The following is a 10,394-nucleotide window of genomic DNA, read 5'->3' on the forward strand; positions in this document are numbered from 1 at the left end:
CACAATTATGGATCATAAATACAATAATTCCACTCATCAGTGTTCTGTGAGCTATTAATCCCCCCATAGTGCCTTGGATTTCTGTGGATCACACCAGACACGTTCTTCACCATTCAACCGTGTGAGCAAAATGCAGAAGAATGATTTGGGTCCTTCCTACAGGTTGCATATTGCCCAAAAAACGTGTCTTTTATAGCACCAAACAAATGTTATGCATGAATTAATTCCACCTGGGTGACTGGGACACATCATGTAACCATTGCACCTGGTCTAACGTGATTGCTTTTAAGTAGGAATAAACACAGGATTGTGTCTGAAAATAAAAATAGTCCAACATTATGGTCGACAGTGTGAGTTGTCTCATTATTTCCTGTGATTGTAGTCGTCCGGGTTGGGAGGAAGGTGTTTGGCTCTGCAAAGCTGCAACAGAAGTGTAGCAACACAAACACAGCAGCTCTCTGCGTTGTACGTGAGCTGGGACTCGGGATGCTGCGTGCATCTGATGTATTGTGAACGACACAAACAGAACTCAACAGAAGCCCATTTTTTTTTATCATTTGCACGCAGTTTGAGGCAAATGTTTTTACAAGCTCTGAATAGCAATGAAAGGTCCAGCTCTCTCCACGCAGTTGCTATGACAGAAACACTTCTTCTGCAGATGCACACACACACACACACACATATGATGCTTGTACATCACCGCACTGATTGCTGGGGCCGTAATATTTGATTGCGTGATTACAGGCGAATTGAAGCCCTCTCATCTTGAGCCTCTTGTTTTCTGCTGGTAGGACAGGATGAATATATAGTGGCGATCGAGGGGGCGGCCGTGTGTACCCACGCCTCCCCAGTTGCAGGAGGGTCAAAGCTACCGCACATTAGAGGTGAGGAAGAGGTGAAGAAGTGTCGCTGTTTGAAGAGGAATATATCCAGCAGATTTTATAATAATAATAATAAGCTTTCAGGACACTCAAGGACACCTTACACGTACACTTAAAATAATAAAATTAGACCAAACATAAATACAAAGCAATGAACAACAACACATGTAGATACTAAAAAGTAGAACATATTCATTTTTGTTCCTCTCAACTCCCAAAAGCAACTGGTAGCCTGAACCTTAACGCGGCTGCTGGAGTATTAGGCAAGGCGAGGCAATTTGATTGGTATCGCACTTTTCAACAACAAAGCAATTCAAAGTGCTTTACATAAACCATTAAAAGCATTGGAAAAACAAGCAAAATAAAAGAAGAATTTAAAAGAAATGCAGTGCAGTATAGGAAGTTCATGAATGGTATTGTTTACAAAACAGTGTTACCCAGTTAATGCTAGCTGTTGGTGTGAAGTTAAAGGGTTAATTCAACATTTTGTCAAATGCTCTTCTCGATGAGAAGATCAAAACTCGCTGAGGCTCCCTGTGACTCCTGGTGCGGACTAACAGTGAAAAGCACCATTTGAAAGTCACAAGATATATGATGCTATATATGATGTTCTCCAAACACTGCAGATACAGTCTGTTCTACCTGATTTACTAGCGAAACAGCAGGGTTTATCTTACTTGCTGCTGCTGCTGGATGAAGAATGTGCATCCTGAAACCACCGTGGAATAATATAATAATAATTTTCTTCAAAATACAACCCAGGGGCCTCAGGAGATTTTCTTCTTATTACATATTCCAACAAGATACTGAAACAACATAAGCACCGACCGACCTCTTTGACTTTACCAGAAGAAGTTTTTAATGGATGGATGTCTGACGTCAGCTAGAATTCCATACATTTGGTTTAAAAAATTATGTTTTAAAAAAAAGCCACTTGCACATTTCACGATACTTTCGTTTTAAATCTAATAACTTTTTCCCACTTGAAACATGCTGTTCTGATTTCTGGGGAAATTCAATAAAAGAAATCATCAACATTTTTGGCACCTTTGTAAATAAAGACCCACGGTGTCTACTTCTAGGGGAAAACACATGGAATTCAGAAGAAAGAGATTTCTGCAGCCAGGTGCCCTTGGCTCTGATGTGTGCAAACACGGCTCATCACTTCAGCGGGCGGAGGGCGGGGCTAAGGTGACCCGGCGACATCTGTTGTCCCGCTCCGGCCCTCCCTATTGTTTATTATAGTCTTCCAAAGTCGACGGCTTCTTTACCTCTCTGTGTTCTAAAAGTTGTAAATGCAATCTCAGCCGTCAGACACGATTATATAACTGTAAATAAAAAAACACATCAGAATCAAATAGGAAAGCATTTCTTTTTTCCATTGTTTTCAAACACAGAGGGGGGTCAAAGGTGACGGAGCAACAGCTATTGTTCTATTTCATGCTCAGCACCATCATTTCATTCACCCAGGAAACTGCGTGGGAGGTAACATGTTCAAAGGGGGACTCACCTCTGAAAGTCTCACTCGGATTTGGGGTTTTGTCATAAAAATGTACAATTTGTGTTCTTAAGGGAATTTGTGTAGCATTCAAGGGGATCCAAAGTATATGCATATGAGCAAGTCAATTTTCTTTACTGTACAATCACCTGAAAATAAGCCATTTCCCCGTCGGACACCGTAGTTCTCCGACAGACGTTTTCAATTTGTTGCATTCTGCAACCTCACCACTAGAGGCTACCAAATCCTCCACACAGGCCCTTTAAGTTTAGTTTCGTTGACACAAATCGTTTTTTGCAAATGTTTCTTTGCTGATCGCCTAATAGATTTATAAGTGCTGTGCAGAACACGCAAAATATTTATTTCATGCAGCGTTTTTGTTTGGATATAAAAATCTATTTCAGAAGTGTCACTTCTGGCCTTGAAGAATATTAAGTGTTCGTAATAGCGCTCTGTCAAACATGATTTTGAAAGCGGTAACAGCAGGGCAGACAGGATGTGCCAGAGAACTGGGAATAAAAATGTCTGTTCGGAGAAGTGTGAAGATGTGAGTGATAGGGATATGACTTTTATCATCAAAATGGATTTTTCTTTTTTGGGGGGGGAACAGGCGGGGTCAAGCATGGGGAGTAAGATAAGGCTCCAATGTTCTCTTTGCGTCTCCGTGATGATGAACTGTGACAGATCTGCCAACGGCACTGTGTAATTTAAGCATCATGCTGAGCAGAGGTGACAGACTCAACGTTAGCTAATAGCTACCCTGCGCAGGCCGACGTTTTACTTACTGTGTTTGCCGATTTCTGTGTAATTTAGACCGTAATGTTGTGAACTTTACATTCTTGCAATAGTCCATGTCATACTTTTTGTGTGGTCATGATTATCCTTTTTCTTTTAGACCTATCTATCTATCTATCTATCTATCTATCTATCTATCTATCTATCTATCTATCTATCTATCTATCTATCTATCTATCTATCTATCTATCTATCTGTCTGTCTGTCTGTCTGTCTGTTAGACATGTTACTGTGGTTAGTCGGACTCAAATATCTTGATTATGAGATATTTCCATTCTTCTGTTTCGATGCAATTTAATATTTATATTGATACTTTATTTTTATTGTTTTCACCAACTTGGCTTTTAGTGAGATAAGCAACAACTGCCGGATCTATTGACATGCAATTTCATACAGATACCAACTTTGGTGATCTCTTGACTTTTTATGCCGAACTTTAGTTTATGACCAAATACCTGCAAGACTAATGAAACTCCCATAAGCCTCTGCTTTACTTTGTGCCCTTTGTTAAATTGTCCAAATGCTAACACTCACGAATTCAGCGGGTGAATGTGGTCAACTTTATACCTGCTTAGCATCGCTGCTAGCATGTTAGCATGGTGTGAAAGCGTCAAAGAGCTTCTACCTCGTTAACCTCGTGTGTTAAGCTTCTCATCTCGTCGCCTCGTGACGGATCTTTGGTTTTATGTCTTTCTGTGAAAGTCTTTGAACACTCGGCTTCTTGGTGATAACTGCCGTACAGTAAAAGGTCTACATTACATGTATTATTCACAAGTAATCCACCGGGTGCTAATACTGTTTTCCAGCTACCATCTAGTGCTGCACTTAGTTCCCTTCGCTCTACTGCAACCTACTTATCTCTATCTCATTAATATACATATATATATATATATATATATATATATATATATATATATATATGATCCAACAATGATATATAAGGTATTAACTTGCCAAACTTACTGTAAAAGGTGTGACGAACATATAAAGCTTTTCCAGTGTTTGTTACAGGAATGAATCCTTGTTTAGAAGTTTCTATCAAACTGATATGAGGAACTAGAGATATGTTTTTTTTCTTCAGTATCACTGCTATGCTTTGCAGGCTGCATGGATTGTTTAGGAGGCATCATGAGAGGAGCTTTGAGCGGCTCCTCTGCCTCCAGCAAGACGTTGGGGCCGAATCTATACAGGCGCATAATTAAAGCAGTCGCTCTACACAATCATTACGCTATTGTGTGAAAGCATCTCATACCCAGTTCACCCTCAGACCTCTTTGGTATTTCTTAGCGTCTTTTAAGTCTTCCTCTCCCCTGTCTGTCACTACCTGAAGCTGTATTTGAAACCGTATACTATAAAAAAAAATTATTATATACTTATTTGGCCAAAATGTAGTATGTAAGCAGGAGGCCTGTGTCAAAAAAATACCCCAAAAGGTTGAACTGATTCAGAAAAAAATGAGCTTCAGACCTAGTCTATCCTGTGTGCCACAATGCAAAGCAACGTTTCGTGTGCTGTAGTGTGCTCAGTAAATTCACTTCTGAGAAGCGAAGACGAGAAATCAACGTAGTAGAAACAAACAAAGCTTTCAACCAGGAGACCGGTTGACGTCTGATGCAACATTATTCTTTAAACTGACTCTTTTGCGGCTCCTGGCTTCCTGATTGCTGCCGAGCTGTTTCACCTGCTCCGTGTTACACACCTGTGACACGTCAACTCGTCAGCCCTGCAGGATATCAACCCTGGTTTTTACCCCCAGTCCTCCATTTAGTCGGGTATGGAGGAGCTCAAGTGCCCCTAAAACTTCAAGCGTTTGTTCACTGTAATATAACAAGATACATCCTGGTTGGTTGATCATCTTCGGAGATGTTTCTCTTTCTCTTTCTTCTGAGATAAACCTGTCTCACCACTCACTCCTCCAGACTCGGTATCCAGGCAGCTTTATGTAAAATAAAAAAATAAAAACCTTTTCATCGAAGGGCTTTTGCTCACATATGATCTTCCAACTTTCAGCAGCAAGGACACATCACTTCCTTTAAAATGTATCTCATACTGCCACCTTGTGGTCACATGAGGTATTACATATTTCTACAGCCTGTTGGCTTCTGTTTGAATTGTTATTTGGCTTCTTTGATGTGAAACACATTGATGACTAAAGTAACTGCAGAAGCAACCACGTTTTTTTTTTTTTTTAAACCAACCGTCCGTATTAAGTGACTTGAAAATGAATTACCTTCCGGAGGTGGAAAACATTATCCATTATACATGACAGACCCACTTCAGAACAATCCAATCTCTGGGAGAGCCTCCTCATTATTTCATACCTGAATTCAAAGATGCCCTCTTGCATATTTTATCGGAAGTCACTGAATGATTCACAACATCAAGGAGACAAAGAGAATGCAAAAAAAAAAGTGGCTTTTGAGAAGATCCTGTAGTGATCTTTTTTTGTGGTTCCATATAATGCTGGTTTGTAAAGATAACTACTTGATTATCAACATGATACGTGTTCTGAATCGCACTTAAATCTAAACCCAAACCTAATATTTGATATACTGAGTTCCCAAAATTTAAAGCAACAGTGCTTTATATTACGCCAAATTGTATTTAGAATATGTTCTCAGCCAAGAAACGCTGTTCTAATTAAAAAACTTTAAATAATAGATAATTCTGTGTAATTATATATATATTTGAGAAATGGATATGGAGCCGATGTTTAATGTTGATCAAGACATTTTGATTTAATGTCAGAGATGAGGAGGAGTTATTCTACATTAATGGATCAATGTTTTATTTCATACTTGACCTTTTTATTTTTTACTCACATATTCCGACTCTTCATCAGGAGAGAAAAAACGAGAAGATAGCTTGAAGTAATTCTATTTCTTTATTTTATACTTCATGTCAAGATATCTTTTATCATATGAAGTTATGCCTCATAACAAAAAGAACGTGTTAAAAGAACAAAGAAAATCGTGGCTCACAAAATAAAGGCATTCTCTCATAATATTCTTTACAAAGTCATCTTACAACAAAACAGAAAATAACAAGGAAAAACAATATCTCAGTTGTATCAGCAGAGTACAATAAATCAATGTTCCTCACTAAACTTTTGACTTGAATCTAACTGCAACAAAAGAAGAAAAAGAAACCCAGAATGATCTGTACATACAAATACAGTAGCTGCCTCCTGAGATTTTCCCTGGGACGGAGTCGCTGCTCTAAATCTGCACCACGGCAACGTGAACACCAGTCAGAATCCTCTCCCTGTTACTGATCATCTTATCTTTCCTTTTTTTGTGGAAACCTTTACTCGACATCCCCCTGATGCAAATACTGCGATGGTGGAAAGATTTGTAGCGACGTCCGACCCGCCGTTCACGACCGAAGTGCCAAAACGAATAAAGAATCACGTCTTCTGACTTCCTGCTCTCGAGCCGATCACCATCACTTCTCTGTTCTTTTTTGAAGACGTTTGACGATCAAAAAAAATGAAGAATAGCGTCCAGAGTTCCTTGTTGAGCTCTTTTATAAAAAAAAAAAGTAGATATGATGGTTTTAGCGTATAATCATCTCTTGTTCACACGGACATTTACAGACTCTCTCTTTAGCAACTGAAAACTTTGGTGATGCAGAAACGGCTTGAGATACCTGAACAATTCACTTTTTTTTTATATTGCTTTTGGACAAAAAGTTATCATATGCTGTACAATATTCACTGACGGCACGACCGCTTGACACACGCATTCGCACGTATGAAAAACCTGACAGGAAGTCGGTGAGCAGATATCGATGTGTACAGGAGGAGCTGCAGGACGAAGACGTATGCTTTATGGCTGGTGCTATCACACTGTTTCCATTCTCCGCCTCCCCTATCTTCAATCTATAAACAACCAAGTGAGAACATTGGTTTGAAGGGCGATGCACCTTTTTTATAATCTCCTCTGTCGTTTCTCATATGCCTCCCTCTCATAACTTCCAGAGATAAACTCAGATCAAAATAGGCAGTTCTTTTTTTTTCCTCTCCCCCGTCCCTTGAAGATCCACGATTTGGGTTTTTTGTTTTTTTGTTGGACGGAGACGAACACTTTCCATCTGTTAGGCAGATCTGTTCATCCGATGGATGCGTTCAAGACGACTCCTTCTGTTCTTTGCCAAAGCCAAAGTCCCAGTTGACGTATCACTCAAACAGTCATCCGTAATCTGTCTTTTTTTTTCTTCCTGCCAAAGAGTATGATGAAAAATCTGTTTGTCCTAACTTAACCCACAAATAGTTCCCTGTTGCTGCTGATTCAATCCTTCCCTGTGAGGAAGAGGATGGGTGACGTCCTCCGCCCCGCCCCCTGCTAGTGTCCGTTGGTCTCGGGGGCCGATGCCGGGGTGGAGGGGGTGGAGGAGCGGGACGCCACCGATGCTTTGTCTCCACCTGGACTGGACACTGATGCGACGCTGTCGGGGACCTTCACCCCAGCCAGACTGAGGGGAGACACCCCGGCTGCCGGCGCCGTCGCCGTGGCAGCAGCCCTGCTCGCTGTGATGGCAGAAACCGGTTTGGGCTGAGCCTGGAGTCCCGGGCTGCAGATGAGGTGATGCCTCTCCCAGTCTTTGTGCTGGCAGAAGGAGCCGCAGTAACGAGCGGCGTTGCAGCCGCTGCACGTCTCGCTGGCTTTGCGGCCGCAATTCCAGCAACACTGGAGGGAGAAAAAAAAAAATTTAGATGACTGAGTTTCCACAGGAATGTCTCGCATGCAGATTCGTGACTTTTGTTAAAGAGTAAGCAAAAAAAACTGCACGCTTTACTGTGTTTTGAGAGTACTCTCCCTTTTTTAAACACTGTTTTTGCTTTCCACCATCCTGATGGAGCCGCCGAGCTCCTAAATGCTCCAATATGTCTTTGTCTGTCTGCCGAAAAGCCAAAAGTGGGGTTCTTTTAGAGCTTTTCCCACTGAAAACAGCTGTCTGCATCACACTGATAAGAGTGGACCAAAAGAGTGAGCTGAAAGACGCTCTCCAAGTGGAATAGTCAGGTTTTAGTTATGTGTGGATTCAACTCCAGTTTTAGTATTTAAAGTTTTATTATAGTAGTTTTAAGTCAAACTATAAGTTGAACGTGATTTTAAGGTTTATGCATTGAATCCCCTTCCCTGCTCACCTCGCTGGAGTCCTCCTGCTCGTTGATGACCATGACGGCGTCCTCTTTGGCCTTCTTCTTGGCATCGACCAGAGTCTTCTCCATCTTGGCCCTCTCCGAAGCGATCATCTCGAAGGCCTTCTGTTCGGCCTCCGCTACGGCCTTCTGGACCTCGTCCATGGCCTGACGCTTGACCTCGTTCACCGCTTCTTCTGCACATCAGGGCAGACGAGGGTTTTTTTAGTTCATCGGTATTAACAGATCACGGATCAGCACACAGTTTTTTAATGTTTACGTCCGTTTCATACATTCTCCCCCCTGCATTCTTGATTTGAATAAAAAACATCACAAATTCCCTTAATAATGTCATTTGAATTTTCTTAAATGTGACGGTGTTCTCACCAGCTTTCCTCCAGATCTCATCTGTAACGTATGCCGAGCCTGGCCGCGGAGCAAAGTCGCGCTGGGAGTCTGCGGGAAAGCGGAGACAGAAGGGATTAGCACCTGCCACGGCTTAGACAAGATATTAAGACGATTAATCGTTGAAGTGATGGCTGACTTTGTGACTGATGGCTCAGTCGAGGTAACAGGTGTTTCCAGAAGAAAACAAAAGGCCACGGAGACAGTCGTGTTATGTTTTTGACATCCACTCTTCCATTTTGCCCCCCCCCGATGCAAACAAGTCCGCATATCTATCTAGGCCACACGAGCGACGTAATTGTTGTTTATCGGAGTCTTGGACTGATCTGAGATCTGACAGCTTTAGAAAGGAATGTGTTTGGCTTGGAGGGAATCGCGGACCAACAAGCTGTGTCAACATTCTGTCTGTTCCTCGAATCTCTCTCTCCGCCTGCAATTCATTTCTGTGTCGCCACTGGGCTCTGCCTCTCCGACGGTGCCACCTGGCTCACGTCCCCCCCCCCCCCCCCCATGTTTTATATCCTCCGCCTCACCATCGCTTTTCCTCTCCTATCCTCTTCATTTACATCCCCTCTCTTTTCAACCAGGCCTGCCACACAAACCGTTTCCACCCCCACTACAGTCCTCCTCGGCCCGAGCCCAGGCAGGCAGGCAGGCAGGCTTCCCGACTGGGAGCCCAGATGGTGCTCTGGCAAGTCCGCCAGCTCTGGGTCTCTGAGCTTGCAGGACGGCCCTTCTGTGGCCGATATGGCCGAGGCCAGTCCTGGCACCTGTCTGTGACTACGGACCAGCAGGGGGGGGGGGGGGGGGGGGGGGGGGCTGGAACACAGGGAGGACCGTGCCACGGCAAACTGGGAGGCCAACTGTGGACTTACTGTGGCTGGGCTGCAGTTCCATTAATAGCCACTAGGCGGCGTAAAGAGTATGAAATAGAAGAAAGGGCTGTCCTGGTTGATGTTCAGACCTTTCAGTATATGATACTTGGCTATATAAATAAAGTGTAAATACATGACAATCATGTTCTTCCAGGTTCAATGACTTTAACACAAAAAAGGACCAGTTCACCCAAAATAGCAACCAAATTCTATTCACTGTTCTTCTCAAAACGTAGTAATAGATCATTTCTATCAAGCTCAAAGATTCCTTTTTTTTGATGAGCTCAATTAACTGATTCCCATTGTTTTGGCTTCATCCGGGGAGTTTGTGAGGCAGCCCTCCTCGTGTGGGAAAACAACAGGCGCCAATCACAGAAATGCCGACACAGTGACTGACTGGTTTCTGCGGCACACCGACATAATTAAAGAAAATAATAAATTGCGGCACTCACCCGACTCAGCGAGAGTGGGGGCTGTGTGCGTCTTGGAGAAGGGGGCGGAGCCCGAGCCTCCTTTGCGTGGGTCCTCCTGCTCGCTCGAACCGCCGTCTTCCAGTAGTTGAGCTCCTCGCGATCCGACTCCTGGCACCGTCCTGAGCACGCTCACCGACCGCCGTGTCTTCTCCACCATGTCCACGATGCAGTTCAGCACCTGGAGGACGCAGACAAATGTACTTTTAGTCATTGATGAAATGGATAAAGGAAGATATTTGAGGTCTGTGTGTTTCAAAACACTAATTTCCCATCCAGATGTGCCATCGATGTTTCATTGCTTTCATGTTGTGAGAAGGTTTAATA

At 42.8% G+C, this 10,394-nt stretch overlaps 1 protein-coding gene across 1 annotated transcript in view; it reads right to left on the reverse strand.

Moving 5' to 3' along the window:
• Positions 1-6,039: 6,039 nt before the first annotated feature.
• cbfa2t2 (CBFA2/RUNX1 partner transcriptional co-repressor 2) overlaps positions 6,040-10,394 on the reverse strand; it is a 9,238-nt gene continuing 4,883 nt past the window's right edge. Inside the window, 6 exon segments of the mRNA XM_084023360.1 lie at positions 6,040-7,862; positions 8,324-8,514; positions 8,705-8,806; positions 10,050-10,137; positions 10,140-10,187; positions 10,189-10,248. Of these exon segments, the coding sequence (XP_083879486.1) occupies positions 7,518-7,862; positions 8,324-8,514; positions 8,705-8,806; positions 10,050-10,137; positions 10,140-10,187; positions 10,189-10,248 (834 nt within the window). The 3' untranslated portion in view covers positions 6,040-7,517.

Source organism: Eutrigla gurnardus (genome assembly GCF_963514095.1).
Source record: "Eutrigla gurnardus genome assembly, chromosome: 2".
Classification (NCBI taxonomy): domain Eukaryota; kingdom Metazoa; phylum Chordata; class Actinopteri; order Perciformes; family Triglidae; genus Eutrigla; species Eutrigla gurnardus.